Consider the following 23525-nt stretch of genomic DNA (forward strand, 5'->3'; position numbering starts at 1 on the left):
AATTTGAAATTGTAGAGTATCAATGATCATATTCTTTTCTTCTATACATCTCTTGAGTCTAGTAATTTCATCATAAAGGTTATCCACATCTATAGCATCCATATAATCATCATCTTCAAATGCCATTAACAACTTATATTCATTACCTCGTTCATCTTCATCACTGTTTGATAGACCATCACTATCTTCATGAGTGTAGTAGCTTTTCTTATTTGCATTCTGTTTCTTGTTCCATCTAGCAGGTTCCTTTCCTTTATCCTTATAAGGACATTTTGCAGCATAATGACCTACTCTTCCACAAGCAAAGCATTTAAAAGGTAACTTACCTCTGAACCTTCCAGAACCCCTTTGAAGATTTCTGACAAAATTTGATTCTTCTTCCTCTTCTTCTGGGACGTGGCTTGCTTCATAATAATCTCCTTTGCCTGATGCCTTGAAAGCAGCAGCTCTCTTCTGTCTGATGGACCTCCCTTTCTCATTTCATAAGCAGTTAGAATTCCATGTAGCTGAGACATAGTAAGAATTCGTAGATTTTCATTTTCTTCTATTGCAGATACTTTAGATTCAAACTTGGGGGACAATGATCTTAGAACCTTTTCAACCACAATAGCCTCTTTTATTTCTTCACCCAAATTTTTCATACAATTAACAATCTCATCTACCCGAAGAAAATAGTTAGCCACACTTTCATCATTATACATCTTGAGAGTCTCATACTGAATTCTGAGAGTTTGAAGTTTAGCACGCTTTACCTGTTCATCTCCTTCATAGCTCGTGACAATTTTGTCCCATATCTCTTTTGCGGATTTATAGTGCATTACCTTCATGAATTCTGATTGGGATATACATCCTAATAGAGTACTGACTGCTTTCGCATTTGTTTCATACTTCTTTCTCTCAGCTGCATCTGTAGGAGTAGCTGAAGGAAAAGCGTAGCCTGTCTCTACGATGTCCCAAACTTCTGTACCAAGAGATTGAAGATAGGCAGTAACTCTTACCTTCCAATAATTGAAGTTTGTCCCATCAAAAACCGGTGGCCTGATTGATGCTTCTCTCTCGTAGTTGCTCATGATGAACGATCTACCTTCAAGCGATCAAGTTTCTCTGAAGGACCTGCTCTGATACCAATTGTTGAAAATAATACTGAGAGGGGGGGTGAATCAGTATTATTTAATTCTTTTAATAAATCTTCCTTATTTGTTCTTTGAATTATTTTTGCATGTCAGTACCATAAAATAATGAGCATGAACAAAGAAAACAGATAGTCACACCAAAGAACACAAGATGTAAGGTGGAAATCCAATGTGGGTGAAAACCACCTGCTGCAATATGTCTCTATCTTCTTTCAAATTAGAAACTCCTTTTACAATGGTTTTGTACTGGTGCAGTCCTTTACCAGTACGCAGGCTGCAACCTGCAGAGAGCTACAACTCTCTCTCTCGTTTTCCAGTCTCTCCTGGAAGGGAGCTGCAACCCCCTACTTCTTTTCCTACAAGGACCACTTTTCATAAATTTTCAAACTGGATCCATAAGCATCAAATGATCATCAAGTATAAGAAAATCACCCAGTCAACTGTAGTAACCAGATCAACAATAATAGAACCAAACCCAAAACACCTTATCAACAGAAAAATACAACCAAACAAAATGTCTTAAGACAGATACGCAATTCTTCTTTCTCTGGTTTGCGTGCGTACGCACTTCACCTTCTGCTCCCCTGCGTATACCCGCAGAGACCCTTCTACCACACTGCGTGTCCACGCACTGTTTCTTCAACCGCACTGCTTACTGTTACTGCAGGTACGCACCCAGAGACACTATTACGCCGCGTACTATTGCTGCAGGTACGCGCCCAGAGATACTATCGTGCCGCGTACAGTTACTGTGTGTACGCACCTGAACCTTCGTCGCTCTGCGTACCCACGCAGATCTTCTGTTTCTGCTCTGCGTACCCACGCAAATCTTCTGTTTCTGCTCTGCGTACCCACGCAGATCTTCTGTTTCTGCTCTGCGTACCCACGCCGCTCTCCTGTTAAACACCTGCGTACTTCTAATTAGGGCCGAATAGGCAGTCCACCAGAGTAGCACAGATGCTCAGATGCCCAGATCTGATCGTGCGCTCGAGAGATCACCCTTCACAGATTCACTTTCAACTTCATATAGATCAAGCTTTTAAGACCATAACCCAATATTTCAGATCTTAAGATATTCAATTGCAAAAGATACATAGCCAAGTGATCTCCTTTGCTTTATATAGGCAAGCTCCTCCTAAAATCATGGATCAATACCACGAGCCAAAACCATAGAAACACAAATACCGTCGGCTAGTTAAACATAAGAAACCCCACGTGTGCTTTTCTTTGCCTTGAAATGTGTGCACTGGGGTACGCACCTCCTGGACGGCTTATCTGCATATCAGGCCGCGGTCCCTTCACGGTGTACCTGCGGGTATGCACTTTCTGAACTGATCTCCTGCGTACTTCTTAATTTTCAATATATTGAGAGCCTTGCCATGGGGGTTGCCATCAAGTACAACATCTATAACATATAGCCATACCAGAAACATAATGCCAACAATATCAAAGATGCAAAATTATTATGTGATTTGTTGGATGTGTTTATTTTGGAGGTGGGTGCAGAGCATGTTGTCCAAGTCATGACGAACAATGCTGCAAATTATTTGTTGTTGGCAAGATGCTTATGGAGAGGCATCCTATTTTGGACACCTTGTGTTGCACATTGTATTGATTTGATGTTGGAGGACATAGGAAAAATTTCCTTTGTCAAAGTTATTGTTGACTCATCAAAAATCATTAGAAAATTTATATATAATCATGCATTTGTGCTTCATTTGATGAGAAAATTCACCAACAACAAGGAGTTGGTGTGCCCCACCATTACACGGTTTGCGACTAGTTTAATGTCTCTTCAATCCCTCTTGAATTCTATGTGGGATGTGAAGAGAACGTTTCTTTCAGATGAGTGGCGTGCTTTGACATTTAGCCGCAAACCAGAGGGAAAGGTCATATGCAGATTAGTTTCATACCATGAGAACTTCTGGGCGGGAGTGCAGGAGGTGTGCAGCATTACTGAACCTTTGATAAAGGTTCTTCAATTAGTTGATGGTGACAAGCCCACAATGGACTACTTGTATGAGGCCATGGACAAGCCCAAAGAATCCATTCGGGCCTACTATGATGATAAGGGAGATAAGGGGTTTCAAAAACAACTCCTCCTATGGGAAGTGATTGATGAACGATGGAACAACACACTCCATTGTCCCATTCATGTTGTAGGGATCTATCTGAACCCCACATTTTCTTACCCCTGTGGGTTCTTATTTGATGCTGAGATCATGGAACAATTCTTCACGTGTGTTCAGAGGATGGTGCGATCTCTAACAGAACGTGCAGAAATCTCCAAAAAAATGGAGATATACAGGATGGCAGGGGGCACATTTAGCTTTGAGATGGCTTTGGTTGATAGGAAGACTAAAATGCCAAGTATTTTTTAATTTGTTTCAAATTTCATTGTCTCTTCAAGTTCGTAACTTCATACTTTGCTTCAACTTTCAAATTTCATTTTTTTCTTATGTTTATCTTATTTGTAATTTTGTTGTAGATGCATGGTGGAGAAGCTATGGTGCCAGAATACCCCATCTGCGAAAGCTTGCCATTCAAATCCTCAGCCAAACATATAGCTCCTCAGGATGCGAGCGCAACTAAAGTGTATTTGAAAAAATACACAACAAGAAGTGCAACAGATTAAACTTAAAACTTAAAATATTTCAAATTTCCAATTAATTTTTTGAATTCATTAAATAATATTTTTTGATAATTATTATTTTATGATCTTTGTACAGGTTGGAGTCCCGGCGACTTAATGACATGGTCTACGTCTACTACAATCTTTGATTGTGGGTGAGGCAACTTGAGAGGATACCTGATATGGAGGCCATCTCATTGGATGGGATTGACACCACTGCTGTATGGAGGGTTGAGGCCAAGAGACATCTCATTGAGTCTGTCGATGATTGGTTAGAGCAGGAGGTAGTGGAAGGGGTAGAGGAGGAGGAGGAGGTGACACCACCTATCCAGGCTACCCCTGCCACCAATAGAAGACGTGGTCTACCTCCTATAGCTCCTAGTTCTTCAGCTTCTAGAGCACAGCAAATTCCACTGCCAACTCCACCAACATCTACATCTAGAGGGAAAGGGAAAGCTATTGCATTTTCTCGCAAGAGAGGCAGAGAAAATCAGTAGTATTAGTTATTTGGTTCATTTGATTGTATATGACATTATGACTCATGATATGAGATACATTATTATATTTTTTGTTGATATCTTGAGGTTGCATTAGGACTCAAAGGTCAGGACTTACTATTCAGAACATGATTCACTATTATGTGTGATGTAGAACTAGAAATGACATTACACGTCTTATATATTAGTTCTTTTATCATATTTATGTGTCAATGTATTTATTTTATGTTGTAAATGCTTTAGATATTAAAAAATTTGAAAAAAAATGAATACTTTTGTATTTTCCGATTTTTTCCCGATTTTTACGATTTTTTCCCCTCGTCGATTTAATCCCGATCGCGATTTGCGCAACATTGGTTAATAAACAACCCTATTAGATGTTCCCAGCGCCTCAAGAGAAGGACATGTCCAAGGTACATCCTTCAAGTGATAGGTGTCATGTGGATAATGATGAGGTGAATTGGGACACAGGGTTCTCAAGTCCAAATGCGATGGGCTCAAGGGTAGTGAAGATGAGGGATGTCCACATATTTGGGTGTATGAATGTAGAAGTGAACAATCGTGGTACATTAATTACCCTGGCCTTTGTTCTTCCACCCTTCTTCATTTGCCTTTTGTCTTTTATTGATTTTTCTTTTACTTTATTGCTCGGGGCTCTAGGAGATGAGAGCATGTTGTGTATGATATAGCAATGATTACCCCCTAGATGTTGGGACATGCAAGGGTTCCTAGGGGGCACGCATAGGGGCCCTAGGAACCAGAGTGATGGCCATAATGATAGGGAGTAGAGCTCATGTTTGGTTTTTGCCCACATGCTAAATTTTATTGTCTTGGCCATCTTTTGCATTTTGTGGTATTATTTCATTTTGTATGTGGCCATGATATGCTTTTATTTTTTTTCTTAAGCTGCATCAACCTCCGGAGCATCGTTCCAAGCACAACCCAGACATGTGGACAAGGGGAGGGGAATACCAGATCCTTGTGGACCCAGAGGGTAAAAATGATGAAATATGGCATATAATATGCAGAGGTAAGTGAAAAATGTGGAACAGGAAAACCGGACTGCACTACCAAAATTCAGGATTCCCAAGTAGTGCCCATCCTAAAGCTATAAGCCAGTAGGGGAGATCCCACGGGACTAGGTTTGAGGATTAACCACCCTTTCAAGGTGAGGGAACAAGACTACAATCGAAACCCTTCCTCCTTCCAAGTCACCCAATAATCCATACCCAAGTGTGCCCAAGAAAAACAAGCATAAACACTTTATTGCATAATGCAAGACATACCTTTAGGATTTAATGGCCCACCTTCAAACATAAAATCTCTGCAGATGGGTGAGGGGACATATGACTGGCTCAAGGAGTGGAGATCAACTAACAAAACATTGACTACAATGGTGGTTGTCAGGGGCTATCAGCTACTGGCTGAAGACAAATCTAACAGAAAATTTCTCCTATACGGTCACCCACTTGTGGTGGGTAACATGTCCCTCTCACAACCATTGTTTTACAAAACGGCCGAATCGACTCCGACTCGGCCGAGTCGAACCGAGTCGATGGCCTGGGCAATGAAACGGTGAGCTACCCGGTTCGGTTGACCGAGTCATATGTGACTCGGTCAACCCGGCCGGGTCCGTTATGACTCGGCCGAGTCAATGTAGGGACGGCTGGGCAGCGTAACAGTTAAAAAAATTCACTTTTTTTGTAATTTTTTACAAAGTTAAATGCAGTTTATGGATTCTAAAGGGTAATAGTAATTTGTTAAATGCTTTTGGGGTCCATTTCCCCCTCCCAAACCCTATTTAAGACAGCCAAATGCTCTCATTCACTCACAACAGTCTTATGCATTTGAGTGAGAGTCTTCTTTGAGAATTAGTGAGCAGTTCTTGAGCTTGTTTTGGAGCAGCAGTGAGGAGTCTTGGAGGAGCATTGTAGCTGGAGTGAGGAGCTTCTTGGGCAGCCATTTGGAGCAGCATTGAGGCGCTGATTCTTGGAGCAAGCTTGAGGAGGCAGTTTGTGCCCGGAGGTATTTTTTTCCACCTCTATAAATCTGTTTTTGCTTAGTAAATTTTAGGTGCATATCAAGAAAGCTTAGAGAGTGTTTTTTGTCAAATAAATGAACATTGAATCAATTTTATTTTTTTTCATTTTCAGATTGTTTTCCTAGTCAAAAAATGGCACCTAGAGCAAAAGATCCTGCTTGGGCATATGTTGAAATGGTTGATAGTCAGATGCATTGCAAATTTTGCCATAGGAAAATTAAGGAAGGTCCCGGGGGCATTAATAGGCTGAAACAACACTTGGCAGGGATTAGAGGCCAAATTACCGCATGTACCTCTGATGAAATTGGGGAGATTAGAAAGAATTTGTTGGCCAGCTTTGAGAAATTTAAAGCATATAAGGCTAGGAAAAAAGAGATACAGGCTGAAATTGGGAGGAAGAGGGAGATACAAAAAATGATGGCTACCAACCCCCACTATGATTTTGAGGGTTCTTCCTCTATCCCTCAAACTGAGGCATCCAACCCTTTCCATTATGTTCCTCCCTCTTTTGGTTCTGTTCAAGATAAGGGAAAGGGTAGAATGAATTTGACAAAAGGTGATGTGACTATCAAAAGTTATTTCACTCCCTCCTCTCCATCAGATGCACATGGTCCTGAAGTTAGTAAAGGTCAAATTCAGCCCACTTTAGATGACCATTGGAAGAAAGAAGTGAGGGAGACTGCTTGTGACTACATCGCTAGATGGTGGTATGATGTTGATATCCCCTTTAATGCTGCTCGTTCACCATATTATGAGCCTATGTTTGATGCCATACATGCTACTGGAAAAGGCTTCAAAGGCCCTACTATGCAAGAGCTAAGGGGGTTTCGTTTGCAGAAAGAAATTCAATCCATTAATGAGTATTTGAAAGAGTTTAGGGACTCATGGGCAAGAACAGGGTGTACCATCATGTCAGATGGATGGACTGATCAAAGAAACCGTACCATCATAAACTTTCTTGTCTTCTGCCCACAGGGAACCATGTTTTTAAAATCAGTTGATGCATCTGATAAGGTAAAAGATGGCCACTTGTTGTTTCAGCTATTGGATGAGGTTATTGAGGAGGTGGGGGTGGCTAATGTTGTTCAAATCATCACAGACAATGCCTCTAACTATGTTCTTGCTAGTAAACTGTTAGAGGAAAAACACAAGACCATCTTTTGGACCCCATGCGCTGCACATTGCATAGACCTCATGCTTGAGGATATTGGAAAATTAGATTGGGTCGGGAAACACTGTAGATAATGCCAAAAGCATAACAAAATTTATCTACAATCATACACTGGTTTTGAGTCTCATGAGGAAACACACTGGAGGCAAGGATATTATTAGGCCTGCCATCACTAGATTTGCTACACATTTTTTGACATTGCAATCTATGCTTTCCCAACATAGAAACTTGCAAAAGATGTTTTCCAGTGATGAATGGAATCAAAGCAATTGGTCTAACAAACCAGAAGGCAAAGAATTGAAAAGGAAAGTCCATGAAGAAACTTTTTGGAGAAAGGCAGCAGAGATTGTGAAGCTTGCTGAGCCACTAGTTAAGGTGTTGCGGTTGGTGGATGGGGAAAGGTTGGCTATGGGCTTCATTTATGAGGCTATGGATCAAGCAAAGGAGCAAATAAAGACAGCATACAAGGATAGAGTGGCAAAGTATGGGCCCATTTGGGCAATCATTGATGAAAGATGGAACAATCAACTCCATCGCCCTATACATGCAGCTGGGTATTTTTTGAACCCACGGTATCATTATAAAGCTAAGGAGTCAGGAGCTTTGAGGGGGGAGATCAGAGATGGACTGGTTGATTGCATTGAACGCATGATCCCATCGGAGTCTGATCAGCTGGAGATACATCAACAGGTCACATCCTTCAGCAATGCAACAGGTACCTTTGGGAAGAACCTAGCAAAGATTGCAAGAGAAGCAGATGAGCCAGGTAAACAAAAATTTCAATTTTCAATTTCTTAATGGTTTTACAGTTTTACTTTTTTTTATTAAAGTTTGTTAAATCATTTATAATTTGAAAGTTAGATATAATTTGTAATTTTGTTGAGCTTCAGCCTTCATCTAACTCATAATTCATTACACTCCTATGTTTTTTGCAGCACAATGGTGGGAGGCCTTTGGTGGCCAGTGCCCTCAATTGCAAAGGCTTGCAATTCGTATTTTGAGTCAAACTTGCAGTGCATCTGGGTGTGAGCGCAATTGGTCTGTCTTTGAGAGGATTCACACAAAGAAGAGAAACCGTTTGGATCAAAAACGATTGAATGATCTAGTTTTTGTCCAATACAACCTTCGGCTCAGACGAAACCAATTGCTGAACAAAAGACCTGATTCAGATCCCATTGTGTTGGAAGACATTGACCAACATCAGATTGGGTAGTGGAGAGTCGTCCACCAGAGTTTGATCCTGATGAGGATCTTGATGAACTTGAAGTTGAACATCCACTTCAGCCTGTTCAGTTGAATGCAGATCCCAATCCACCAGCCTTAGTCTCACAGCCAGCAAGGAGTAGGACTCCAGTTGTAGGTGCTTCCTCTGCTCAGCCACGACAGAAGCGCAGCCGCATATCTACTCTATCTCAGCTTGCATCTGCTGCACAGCCTGTTAGTGGTACTGGCACCACTTCTACAGTTGCAGTTGGAGACGATGATGATGAGGAGGAGCCATGGGGCCCCTTGTCTGACTCTGATGATGATGATCCAGAGATTGGTCAAGATGATCTTGGCTCCTCTGGCAGTAGCTACTAGCCAGTAGTACTAGTATTGGAGTCTGGTCACCATCACAGTTTACTTTTGTTGTAGAGGCCATTTCTAGCCTCCTTGGTTATTTGTATTTTGTTTTGAGTCTTTGATCATGTATGACAGTTGACTATGTATTGCCATTGGGTACCATTTTGATATAATGGATTGGTTCATGAGCCTACTTTGATCATACGTTGTCTTCCATCTATATTATAATGCTGTGTGTTGGAAACATGAATGAAAATCTTTAAAATTATGTTTAAAATATTTAAAATTATGTTTTTTTATAATAAAAAAATAAATATTTAATGTATTTTTTACAATGACCGAGTCATTGAAATCGAGCCGGCTGAGTCATTACCGTTTCGGAGTCGGAGTCGGAGTCGATCCTCGGCCGAGTCGGAGTCGGAGTCGGAGTCTTAAAACATTGCTCACAACAAGGGTCAAACATTCTCCAAACAACAAGCAAACAATATGTTATCCTTTGTATATCCTTAATACTTGGGGACTTCACTAGGGATATCCTCAACAAAAATGGGATGCTCCCAGTTCTTGGGGATTCTTTGGGACATCCCCATAGGGGGGCACATCCTCATAAAAACGCCTTTATAGAAAGGGGAAGGTGGTGAAACCTTCATCTTGTTTTTCCTTCTCTATATAGCCCTACCAAACCCTAACTGCAGTTGTTTCTCATCTACAAGACACTGGTTTGAATACATTAATGAGGTTGAAGATATATTTTTTTGAACAACAAGCTTTTAAAGGAAAAATAGTATGGGTACCAATCATTTCTACCATCTTCCAAAGTGTGATTCTGGTGCACTGAGCATTCTTTCAGTGAAAACTTGGATAAGTATCAATCTTTTCTCATCTCTTTTGCTAGAAAAGTTATAAGTTATAATAGCGGTTAGATTTGACTAAATACCCAGTCGTCTTCACATTTCCATGGACGATGTTGGACCAATCAAAGATTGATTAAGCATGACTAGTGGCTTGAGCTTTGGTTCCTATTGCTGCACAAACTAGCAGGCTTAGTATATAGGCTAAAGCTAGAGGGCACAACAACAATTTGGGACAAAGGCCCACTGTCACCACAACTTATGTCCCCTTCTCTTCTTGGATTTTCACCGACAGGAGGAGTCTCAGTATCCCTCACTTGTGATTAATGTCTATACTAGGGTTCAAAGTGAGGCAAGGATGGCTCATTCAATGGAAAGATTCAATTAAAATGTGAACTCTGAGAGAAGCTAGGATGACTTTCCACGTAAAACCCCTTGAGAGAAAGACCATACGAGACCTAGGATTGAGATATTTGACAAGGTAAGAGTTCATCTAAGGTCAAGATAGTCAGGAGAAAAGGTTTTGAATGATATGCTACTAAAGTACAAACCTTCAAGGAATCCCTAAGTTGAAGAATAAGCTCTATGGTTCCCACTTGGTGTGATAGCTAGGGTATCGATTTAATTGAAATTTCACCGTCGGAATTCGTTAAAAACTTGTGGACACCTAGAGGAGACACTAAGGAAGAGTCACGTCCAGACGGAATCCAAAAATTCCTCCTCCCTAATATTTCGCACCAAGCCATACAATTGTAACAGACGGGCGAGGGCACATAATGACCAGCTCAGGTGGCAGAGAATGGTGACACATCGAGCTATCTGGTTACTGCAAGGGGCTGCTGGCTGCCCGCTGAAGACAAATCTAGGAAAAACAATTTTCCTATGTGTGTCACCCACTAGTGGCGGGTAACAATGTGCAATCACAAAATCTGAACTTTACACAATCCTCAAACAAACTTGACAACCAATGATGTAACCGAATGATCAGTTGTAAGTAACATACCAGTCACATACTGAGTGATCAGGCTTGGTAGCTAAAGGAGAATCTAATAGATGTCAACAGTCAGAATTATATTCCATATCATTCAGGGTTAACCACTCAAATTGGTCAGAAAGAGAGAACCAAAATCCAGAGCCTCTGAATCTGCTGCTAGAATGAAATCAAATTTTACTTTGTCATGGGCAAAGTCAGTTTTTACCAGTAATATGTTTTGCAGGGTACTTCTACCGCACTCCCCTTCAAATAGAAACCCTGATTTTAAAATGTATCTTCCTTTTCTAAACTGGCTCTGTTCATCTTAAATACATGCTAAGAAATAAATATAAAGATGACTACAGAAGGATTCCGTTTCCAAAGAACAATTTTGTTTAGCAACGTTCTATGAATAACACAATATCAATTTTCTGAAACAGAACCCACACTATTGTGATTTTTCAAGTATTTATATTCTAAAATAAGCAGAGGAATAGATAGTGATTCTGTTGAAAATTAAAACTGCTTTCAAGACAATAAGATCGTGTAGTTATAAATTTAATATTTCATTTTGTATCTTTCTTAATCATCTCTCCGGAGAGCAGCACCACAGGCAAAATTATCTACAAAAAAAGCAACTGAAACTTATTTTGAAATAAAGATTACCTAGGTAAATAAAAGTTATAAACAGAGAGTCCCCTAAAAATGAGTAAATACTCGTTAATACAGTGTATCATTTGGCTTGAGAGATTCATTGGAGAAATTCAAGGCATCTGGTGAGGGAATCTTATTTATTACCTGCTCCAAACCTAGAAATTTGGTAATACTAAGATTGGTGGAGGGGTGGTAACGAAGCCCACCCCTGCAAGGACCCAGAGCTTGGCTGAACTGTACACGGAAACCTCGATTAATATGGGTCTCTCCTTTGTCATCAACCCATGGAACTCTGAAAATAATCACCCGTTCTGGCTCTAGCAAGCGCTCCAATATATGAACAAACCTGTCATTACAGCACCATTAACATAACCTGTTGTGTTCTCCTTAGCATATATTGTTTTGTTTTCCTATCATATTCCTTTCTCTTTCAATACAAATTCGTGTTCTCTATTAGTGAAAATTCATTCTACAAAAAATATTTTGAACCAACTATAGAATTCATTAAGAGAATGGAGAGAGCTTACTGTGGGCTCTTGGAGAGGACAGGCTCTAACGAATGTACTATTTCTTGTACTGCTTGAATAAACTCCACTTCATGAGGGTCCTTCCTAATCACGGCCTCCACAATGGATTCAGCGCTTTTGCACAAAAGTGCTTTAATCAGACAACAGTCAAACCCACAAGTATCAGCTCTCTGTTTAGAATCAAAAATATAGTACAAAATGATACATATATATCCTGCTAATCCCTTAACGTCATCCATATAACATCAAACCCTTTAAATTCATCCATATAAGTTTGGAATTGTAGGTCTTTATGGTTTCACTATTTTCTTACTCAAGTTTCATACACTATCAAAAAACACAAATGAATGCTTATATTTTGAATGCGATTGATAAAACAGGTAGGAAAGACAAAGACCAATGAAAGACAATTATTTTACCACTATCTATTCCAAGATAATCTACCAGCCTACTAGACCTGCTTACCTGCTCCAAGAAAGAGATTCTGCAAAGAGAATACACCCCTCTCATAGAATAAGTGGACGAGAACTAAAAGTCAGCAGTAAACAGAACCCTCTATTCAATATTCATAGTACAAATGATGGAATATATTATACTTCCATAATAATTCAATATATAATAGGATAATGTGTGCCAATAATGTCTTTCCAGTGTTTATTATGACATAATTTCCTCTGAAGCACATGTAAATTGTGCTTCCTCTCTGACTTTTTTTTTTGGTATCGTACGACACCATGTAAATCTGACCTTTGTTGGAAAAACTGAGAGCGGGGTGTGTTAGCACTCTGTAGTTTTCCTAGGCTGAAAAGGAAACTGCAGAAGTAACCACAAACCACTTTTAAAACTGGGATCTAGCCCTTCCAGCTTCAAAGAGGCCTCTCTCTGTATGATTTTAATCTTAATGTTTAGACCTTAGGCTAGGTATGAAAGGTTAAGATAGGTTTTTTAAAGTTTTGGTTGTAAAATGAAAGAAAAGTCCATTGGGCATGGAGTTGTAAAAAAACTTCAGTAATCAATCACAAATAAACAGAGTAGTTGAAACAGGGCGAGGTAGGCAAACTCCTGGATCTCGTGAATTATGTGTGGTATGAATAAGATGAATATGAAGTAAGATTCAATTAAATATAAAGCATACTTAAATGAATTTTATATTTAATCTCAAAAGGAAAACATTAAGATTGTTTAACAAGCCAGAGCAAAGTATTGTAAGTAAATTCAGCTCTTAATCTTCTTGCAACAACCAGGAAAGAACATCCATGTGAAAACTTAGAAGGAAAAACACATTAACAAAGAGGAAAACATCACCATTTATTTGACACAAGAATCCTGAAACAATACTACCTCTGTATTTCTGAATTGATTACTTCAAAATAAATTTCACTACTTACAATCAAAGAAAGATCTTCTCTTTTACATAATCCAACCCTTTCTAAATCTTTTTACAAAATACTTATAGAGTCTGTCTTGAACTCAATTCGGACTTCAAAATAAAATTATTTACAATAATATCTATTAGAAGATATAGATATTTCAAAAATAGAACAAAATAATAGCAATGTTGAGCTAATTTGGATGTTTTGTTCACACTTTGAGGAGTGTTGTTGTTGACTATAGCTATATTCCTGTTTCTTCTGTTTGACTGCTCCCAATCTATAGGATTTTTGTTTGAATTTACTCAACAAGTGTAACGAATAAAATATATATAAATAATGTAAAATAATATAAATGATAATAAGCATAAATAATTATTAGTTAATTAGTGATTAGGTTGAAAGGGCATGTCTAAATGAGACATGACTCTTCATGAAGAGACACTTGCTTGGTATATAAGCAAGCCTCTCGTTCTCATTTGTAAATCATTCATTCTTATTCATTTTATTTAATATAATATTTATCTCCTAAATTGATATTTTGACATTCCAAGTCTTTTGGAGTAATTAATCTTTAGAAGGAACTTTGTTCGCTTCATTTGGTATTAGAGCAGTTCGGTCTTCTAGGTTGCTTAACCGGTGCACAGAGCTCGTTCTCCGATCCAGGTCTTTGGCTATCGAAATTTGTCAACCTTGTTGCCTTAGAATTGAAGCATTTTGCTCAGAATTTGGGAGTTTCTCATTTTCTCTGTTTTTCTAGGCCTTTGGCCATAACAAACAAAAACAAAAAACCAAAAAACCAAAAAAATATATATATAAGTAAATAAATAAATAAAAGAAGAAACTTAGCATTTAAAGAACATTAATAAAAATTTATTAGAACAAATGAGAGATCTAAATGATGAAATGATTAAAATTCAAAACACTGAAAATAAAGTCGATAAATCAGAAATCAAAGAACTTTTACGACTGAAAAACCATAATCAAAGTCTCACTCAAATTAAGAAGCTTAAGGATGATAAGAAAGCATTAAAAGATAAGTTAGAACAATTCACTCAAAAAGAAGTGTCGAAATCTACAGTCGCAACAATTCAAGTTGATGACAAAACAACAAATATTGATCCAGTTAATATCACAATTCAAGAAAAAGACAAGTCAGTGGAAGAAAAGACACGCTTGGATGCTGCAGTTCAGACGATAAACACCCCAAGTGAAGGTTTGGTAATGAACTCAACAACATCACCCCTGAAATAAATCAAAAAATTTACACACACCTAATAGGGGAAAGTAAAGTCCCATATCGACATCCGAATCATGATAATAGACAAATCAACCATGCTACGTATCGGAACTATTCAGACCAGAAACAACAAATTGATGTTTTAGAGAATAATGACGTAAAATCAATCTCGTTTTATGTTGACAACTCATTACAAAATTCCAGTGATCAGAATACTACACAAAAGATTAATCTGGGATGGTGTGATCCCTTCTCAGTGCCACAATTTTGTTTGTCACTTAGAAGATCATATCAGCTTGTATCAACGAAGATGATTGTTCCGAGAAAGGAAGTCATTCGAAGCCGAAAAAGAGATCAAACCTTTTTCATCAACAAGCTTTGAGGACAGAGCTTTTTGAGGAAAGAGGCAATGTAACGAATAAAATATATATAAATAATGTAAAATAATATAAATGATAATAAGCATAAATAATTATTAGTTAATTAGTAACTAGGTTGAAGAGGCATGTCTAAATGAGACATGACTCTTCATGAAGAGACACTTGCTTGGTATATAAGCAAGCCTCTCGTTCTCATTTGTAAATCATTCATTCTTATTCATTTTATTTAATATAATATTTATATCCTAAATGGATATCTTGACATTCCAAGTCTTTTGGAGTAATTAATCTTTAGAAGGAACTTTGTTCGCTTCAACAAGCTCCAAAAGTTTATCCCATCGTTCTTCACTAGGTATAGAGAAATTCACCATGCTTCGAAATCTTTCATCTACCTCTGTGTATGTTTGAAAAGTTGGCTTGTTGAGAAACAGATGGTCGACTTCATGCTCAATGTAGAGGTCATATTGTAAAGCCTTCCAGAAAAGCTTCTCCAGGTATTGTCCATCTAACTTTGGCGAATTTAGAAATATCTACAGCTATGTTGCACAACTAGTCTTGATAGTTCTCTAATGGAGTCAATTTGCCATTAGAGGCTTTCAAAGCTAGAAGCCCCCTCTCCTGCAATAAATTAAACTTTCTGTTAAATCTTTTCACCTGTAGTTCTAACTCCTTGCATTTATTTTCTAGCTATATCATGAGGTTCTTCTTTGTCAGAACTCTCTTTACTTCCATGAATGTTCGTGTTATGTCTTGAATCTGGAGTTCTTCAAGCTCATCTCTAGTTTTGGAGTTTAGCATCTTGATAATTCTGTGTGCTTTTGCTGGTCTGTGCTCAATTTCAGCTTTAGTTTGTTCAACTGCTGCTTTGACCCTTTGTACTAGTTCTTCCTGCTCAAAAATAATCTGAAATGATGGCCACAACTCTATAATATTGGCATTAATGTTATGCCATATACTTTTTTTGGCCTCTGCTAACATCTGAGTTGTCAAAGACTGATTCTCATATTTTGCAATCTATTGATTCAACTTGAAATTCTTTTGCACCTCTGCTAAATATGCATTGTCAGCCTTGATTTTATTCTCCTCCATTTTTCTCAATGATGCTAACAATCTCTCATTCTCTTGGTTAGTCAATGATAAATCTCCCAAAGCTTTGACTAATTTTTCAGAAGAATCTGCAGTAGATGTTTCTGCCCTTTCTGTTGAAGTTGTTGTTGTTCTTTGTTGTGCTGGTGTACCTGTAGCTGCCAACATTTCATTTTCCTTTAGAAGTGCTTCCATGTCTGTCTCCATCTTCTGAATTTGAAAGTTTTGTTCAACTATCAATCTGAACAAATTCTCCTTCTTTATCTCCAGCTGAGTTATTTCTTTGGTCTGTGGATGCTCTGTAGTTGGGAGCTTGAGTTGCTTTCTTAGAGCTTGAATATCTGCATTTTTATTTTTGATCATCTCCTCGGCTGCTTTGATATCACTAGGATCATATCCTAGTTTACTTACTAAATCCTCAAGAGCTTTGGTTCTAGTGTCTTTGGCTAGGGGTGACATTCGCTCTATCTTCAGTTGTGAATGCATGTTGTTTAGAGAAGCCTGCAGCTTGGAGGTTGTCATGGCTGAACTTGTTAAAGTAGAGTAGATCATTTCACCGACCTGTTTGTGCAAATCAATCTGGTCGATTGCATGAATTTTCTTGGTATCAAAAGAAAAGACTGAGGCCTTGTAGTCTTCTGCACCTTTAGGGATTGGAACTGTAGGTTCCAAGAATGCTAATTGGAACTGTCCCTTTTTTGTGTCAAGTGCAGACAATAACTTGTGCTGAGTTGTAGAAGTTTGCTTCGAAAATTCTGTATATGTAGTGGCCCTCAATGCTTTATTCTTCTTCTTGATCTCCCTTTATCTAGCAAAAAGGTTCTGTTGTGTTGCAATCTGATATGTAGAAGACATAGGTGAATCTGTTATCTCCTCAACATATGGGAATGAAGTGGTGGGAACACTTGTTAAAACCACTGTGGTTTGCTCCTATGAGCCCTTTTCTTCTGAAGATTCCTCTTGAATAATTATTACCTGTGTATCACTTTTAGTATTAGTCTTAGTATTTGTATTTGGATCCTTCTTTCTCCCCTTGAAAACCGAAAAGTCTGCAGCTTGGAACCCTGAATTTGTAGGAGACATACTTTCCCTTGATTTCTTGACTTCTTTGTCCTTTGAAACAGGAATTTGTAGAGATGTTTGACTGACAATTTGCTCTTCAGCCTCTTGTAGTGTATTCTTTGTCCACTCCTAATTAGCAAACTGCTCTATCTCTGGTCTAGGTATATGTGCATATGGTGTGGTCTTCTGCTCAACTCTCAGTTTTGAAATTATTCCTAATGGATCATAAGACCATGTAAAACTCAGTGTGAAATTCATCTTCTTTAGTATTTTTCATATGCTTCCTTTATTGTTGTTGTGGTGTTGACAATGTAAGGACCATCACCGATGCAATGAGTGCTAAGTGAACTATTCAAATCATGAGAAATTAGTCACTTACGACTACCTCTCATGGAAATGGTCACACGTGAATAACTTACTTAACGCAGTTGAATCCCAAAAATGATATCTAATATAATGCACTACGTAAACCCCCTATACTTAAATTCAAAAAGAGTGAAGGGATCTCTACTTGAATGGTTCATGAGGCACAATACTTGCTAAGGTTTTGCAAATGGGGTAGCAAGCTAAGTGGGCTTTGATTGTGGGGAAAAACTCCACAGTTAAGCGCGCTTGAGCCAGAGGCGATCTGGGATGGGTGACCTCCCGGTAAGTTCTGGTTATTGGGTGCAAGCCCCAAAATTGATGATTGACGACGCTATGTGATTTATTTCACCAGTTTCAATCCCACTTCTTCACCCCTGTGAGCATCACTCGATGCAATGAGTGCTAAGCAAACTATTCAAATCATGAGAAATTAGTCACTTACGACTACCTCTCATGGAAATGGTCATACGTGAATGACTTACTTAACGCAGTCGAATCCCAAAAATGATATCTAATATAATGTACTACGTAAACCCCCTATACTTAAATTCAAAAAGAGTGAAGGGATCTCTACTTGAATGGTTCATGAGGCACAATACTTGCTAAGGTTTTGCAAACGAGGTAGCAATCTAAGTGGGCTTGATTGTGAGAAAAACTCCACAGTTAAGCGAGCTTGAGCCAGAGGCGATCTGGGATGGGTGACCTCCCGGGAAGTCCTAGTTACTGAGTGCAAGCCCCGGAAGTGATGATTGACGCTACGTGATTTATTTCACCAGTTGCAATCCCACTTCTTCACCCCTGTGAGCATCACCCAATGCAATGAGTGCTAAGTGAACTATTCAAATCATGATAAATTAGTCACTTACGACTACCTCTCATGGAAATGGTCATACGTGAATGACTTACTTAACGCAGTTGAATCCCAAAAATGATATCTAATGTAAGGACCAATATGTGCCTTCAGTTTAAACTGTGCTTTTTTCTTTCTTGAGACAAAATGCAGGTCATCCATGTTTAACATCTGCCTGATATACTCCAAGGAAAAAATTCTTACTGGTACAAAAACTGGCAATCTATACAAAGGGAAGTTCACATCCATAAATTCGAATTTTTTTATAATTCTAGTAAAGATACCAGTGTCCAACCTTAGCTTGATTTGTGAGATGCAAAACTCTTTTGATTTCTGGTGAAATCCTTGGTATAATATCATTGCTAAGAAGACACAAGGATGTATGCAAAAATTGATCTACAAAATTGCTAAATGAATATTCTTCTGAGTTCTTTCTGACTAAGGAAGTCCAGTGAATAACTAATAGTGGTCTTCCCTGTTCATCCATCTTCTGCAATTGAAATTTAAACCTCTCTGGTTGATAGAACAACATCAAATATACTAGGACTGACTAGTGTTTGAATGCACCTTCAGCTTTAAATTTCAAAAATTGATCATGAATTACACTTGATAGGTATTGACTATAGTTAAAAATAACTGATGGCTTCTGACCAATTGAAAATACTGACAAAAATCCTAACACTACCTCATCTACCCATTGATTTGTAGGATAACCTAATAGGCAAGTAACCATAGAAATAACTTGCCTTGACATTTCAGGGAAAATGGAAGCAGAATATGGGGGATTATGTTTGGGCAATTCAAAATTCTCAGGTAGAAAAGACTCAAAGATGTGGGCTCGTTGAGAGAAGGTGAGTTTCTGGTATATTTCCATGAGTGAATCAGTGGAAAAATGATGTAAGGGAGCTTGGGGATTAACCTGAAGAGCTCGGCAGATGGCTTCTGGTGCTATTGAGAATAGAATTTCATTATTTTGGGCTATTACAGCTTGTTGGCTAGGGAGATACCTAAGATGACACCATGTAACGAATTCCTGGAAAACATGAGTCTGGGGAAAAATAAACTGAGGCAAGAATGACTCCCAAATACTCAATTCATCGCTATTGTCTAAATATTTTTTATTTGCCCAGTTATGAAGCTCATATAAATCGAACTCACATTGGGTTTCTACTATCTTCTACTGTGTGTTGACCAAAGGGAATTCATCTAAATTATGGACAGGAGGCAAAACAAGGCTCTCGACAACCATTTTTCCCTTTCCTTTATGAGAAGACATCTTTAACTATAATGAAGGCTCGGGAAAACAGTATTACCAGGCTGCAATTGACTAGTTACAGGCTAAGTCACCTGACACGGGGATTCGGGACACGTAGGATTCGAGATTCGTGGTGTCGGATTCAGACACGCTGACCCCCCGGAGCAGGACACGTTAGGACACGTTATATATTATTTTATTAAAAATATATATATATTAAAAATTAGATATTATCATATTTCTTACACAAATTTTAATTAATGATACAAATTTATTGATTTCAAACATAGATCTTCATCTATAGCTATTAGCATGCATAGTACATACAAAATTCAAATAAATGTCAGTGGTACTGGTCACATAAATGATAAATCTATTAAAAATTTAAATCATGATTGATAATTCATAACTGAAAGACAACTTACAACTACAAGATAGTAAGATAAACACACTGACAACTGTAGTTTTCTCATTAAGTCATCAAATCAAAATGTGTTACATAGGTAGTGTTGGTGCAATGCCAATGGCAAATAGAAATAGAAAATATATAACAACTACAGTGTACAGGTATACAAGCCTCAAGGCATCAATCAGCATCAGAATCAGCATCACTGTCCCCATCATCATGGTCCCCACTGCTCTCCTCTGCATCCTCCTCCTCCCCTGTATCCAAAGTCGCCTCTGCATCTGCTGGTATGGAGGTTGACCCCTCGAAGTCATTAAAACTTACAGGGTCTAGCACTGGATCACTGAGATCCATGTTGGTCAATGCCAACTCAACAGTGGTGTCCAAACCCATATCATCAGGAAAAACATCCCACATCTTTGTCTTTCCCCTCAACCACTCTTCCCTCTGCCTGTAAATAAGACGAAGGTTGGTGTGCACATACACCATTGTCTCTGCCCTGGACTGCTCAAGCCTGCTCTTCTTCACATTATGCAAATTCCCATATGTGCTCCAATTCCTCTCGCAACAAGAGGATGAGGTCACCTAAGAGACGAGCCTCATGGCTAACTGCTAAAGAGGAGGGCTTGTTGCCCCATGATTTGCCCATCAAGAATAGGGCTTCTTAACCCCCCTATCTCTAATCACATCATAACCTCCAAATCGACCACTGCCAGTGGAAAACTCTGCAAAGGCATCCTCCACCTCAGCAAGCAATGCACTATCCTGATAAATCCGCCTAAATGCCTCTTTCCTCCCCTGTGAGATTTCACCATCCATGTGAGGAGGGAATCTGCGGGAAGGTCCACCATTCAGCCACTCATGGCTATAGTATTTGGGGTTCAATGAGTGAGCCAAACAATGTAAAGGTGTACAATTCTTGTCCCATCTGCTGACAAGAATATCATGTATGGTATCACAGAAGGCAGAGGTTGATGTCTCATACTCGGGGCACTCACTTTGTAGAATAATGCTCCTCACAGACTCAATCATGGAATACCATCCCTCATAAACCTCTCCTAGGATGGGTTTGTCTGTATCTGCAACTCGAAGCAAAGAAATGATAGGGTCCATGATCCGAATAATTAGATCTACCCTCTCCCACCAAGCATCATCTAGCACTGTGTCCTTCACTCTTTTAGAGGCTACCTGATCTATCTTTCTCCAAAAAGACCAAAACTCAGAAATAACCATGGACCCAAGAGCGGTCTTGACCCCCCTCAACCTCTTCAACATCATGAATGAAGATGCAAACCGTGTATCAGTAATCTTCAACAATGATAGATTGTTGTACTCCTTGTAGATAGTGAGGGCATTTGTATGATTTTGCACAAAGTTACGGATATGTCTTGCATCCTGAATAATGCTGTAAAAAATTTATGTTTTCCCACCCCGGTTTTCAGTTTCACCTTATTTCTCCCATGTTGTTAAATGCCCTTTCCCGTATCCATACATTCAACAACTGGGAAAAATAAAAATAAAAAAATATAAAATATAAAATATATATATATATATATATATATAAAAATTTGCTGAAAACACAAATTCTGGAAATTTTACAGAATGCTGGAAAATGCAGAAGTAAAAATTAGTGGGTACAAACAGCCATTTAAAACATTTAAACACAGTGATTTTTTGTCAATGTGACCCTGGAAAAACCCCCTACAACTCTTGGGGAAAACCAGTTCGAGAGCTCTTTCTTATTTCTGGAAAAAATGCCTTTTACAATGAGAAAAATCTTCAGCAAAAATTTCAGCAAGCAAACTTTACAACTTATCTCATTTTCGTGCCTCACAGTCAAGCTAGAAAACTGTTGTACGGATGTATGGACTATATGGATGTACTGACAGTATGGATGTACAGATTGTACGGACGGCCGTACGGACTGTACGAGCGAACCTCGATTTTTGTGCAGAAAATCGCCTCCTTGAAAATCATGCCCAAAAAATCTGCCTTTTACTGTTTGCTCATTCAGCGGTACGAATTTGCTGAAATGTTGCCTTGGAATGTGTGCCAAGTTGCTGCCTCCTTCTCCTTCCTGTCCAAAAATCTCCCTTGCTCTCTTGCTCTCTCTCTCTCAATCTGCTCATGAAAGAATGAATGATCTTTTTCTCCTTTTCCTCCCTTAATCCAACCCTAAGTGACTTTTGGGTGATCCCTAAATCCAATGGCTGAAATAGATTGAGATCTAGGGCTGAGATTAAATGATCATTTAAATCTCACTTTCTATTTTTTAATTCACCCCACTTTAATAAAGACCCATTTAGTCATTTATTTCCAAAGTCACTTTTCCTTTCTAATTTTTCATTGACTTTATAAAAGTCACTTTAAAATTAGACTTTAGTAACTTTATCACTTAAAGTCACTTTTAAATTAGATTTGACTTTATAAAAATTATAAAGTCACTTTAGGAAAAAACTTTTCCCTAGGCCAAAGATCAAACCCTTAGGGAACCACCTGTCCTCTGGTACCAAATTTCAACACTCCCTCTTACCGAGGAAGGTGTTCCTCACCACACCCATCTTGTCTCTGAAGTAGTCATGCTTGCCCCGTGGTAAGGCTTTGGTAAGAATATCTGCAACCTGCTCATCAGTGGGAATATACTCAAGCTTCACGGCTCCTTCCTGAACACAGTCTCTGATGAAATGATATTTGATCCCGATATGCGTTGACCTGTCATGAAATACTGGATTCTCCGTGAGTTTAATGCAACTCTGATTATCACAGTAAATCACTAAAGATCTCAACGGCTGACCAAATAAGCGAAACAACATCTTGCGAAGCCAGATGGCCTCACAACTAGCTAGACTGGCTGCCATATACTCTGCTTCCGCTGAACTCAATGCTACTGACTGTTGCTTCCAGCTGAACCATGACACTACTGCTGAACCCAACCCAAAACAGCACCCTGAAGTGCTCTTCCTATCAGAAGCACAACCTGCCCAATCAGAATCAGTGTAACCTGCCAATTTCACTCCATCCCCCTACCTGTAGTCCAGACCATAATCCATTGTCCCTTGCAAGTATCGCAAAATGTGTTTTGCAGCCACCCAGTGAACCTTCCTAGGCTCACACGTAAACTGACTCATCGTGTTGACTGCAAAACAAATATCTGGTCTAGTGTTGATCAAATACATCAAGGAACTAATCAGCTGCCTGTACAATGTGGGATCCACCAACTCGAAATCCGAAGCATGAAGCTTTTTCCAGTTGGTGATCATCGGTGTCGACATGGGTCTACAATCCTCCATGTGGAATCTGCTAAGGATGTCCACAATATACTTGCCCTGCCCCAAGAAGAAATGCCCCTCCTCCTACCACACCTCCAAACCCAAAAAGTAATGCATCAAGCCAATGTCCTTCATCTCAAACTCCGCCGCGAGATCTCTTGCAGTGCTCTATGAGTCTCTCTGCACCTGTAATGACCAA

At 38.9% G+C, this 23525-nt stretch overlaps 1 protein-coding gene across 2 annotated transcripts in view; it reads right to left on the bottom strand.

The window, feature by feature from the left end:
* The window catches only part of LOC149257058 (Amino acid dehydrogenase family protein), a 312811-nt gene that overhangs the window by 260519 nt on the left and 28767 nt on the right, over positions 1–23525 (bottom strand). For both annotated transcript variants that reach the window (XR_016256678.1, XM_089413564.1), the window contains exons 2-3: positions 12043–12172; positions 11660–11861 (exon numbers count right to left, since the gene is read on the bottom strand). Coding sequence is in view for 1 of the 2 variants with exons in the window: in XM_089413564.1 (XP_089269690.1) it covers positions 11660–11861; positions 12043–12172 (332 nt within the window). In the remaining variant the exon portion in view is untranslated. The remainder of the gene's footprint in view (positions 1–11659; positions 11862–12042; positions 12173–23525) is intronic.

The sequence above is a fragment of the Pinus tabuliformis genome, chromosome 6, assembly GCF_031772625.1.
Source record: "Pinus tabuliformis cultivar Carrire ecotype Pingquan chromosome 6, CPIR1, whole genome shotgun sequence".
NCBI classification, from domain to species: domain Eukaryota; kingdom Viridiplantae; phylum Streptophyta; class Pinopsida; order Pinales; family Pinaceae; genus Pinus; species Pinus tabuliformis.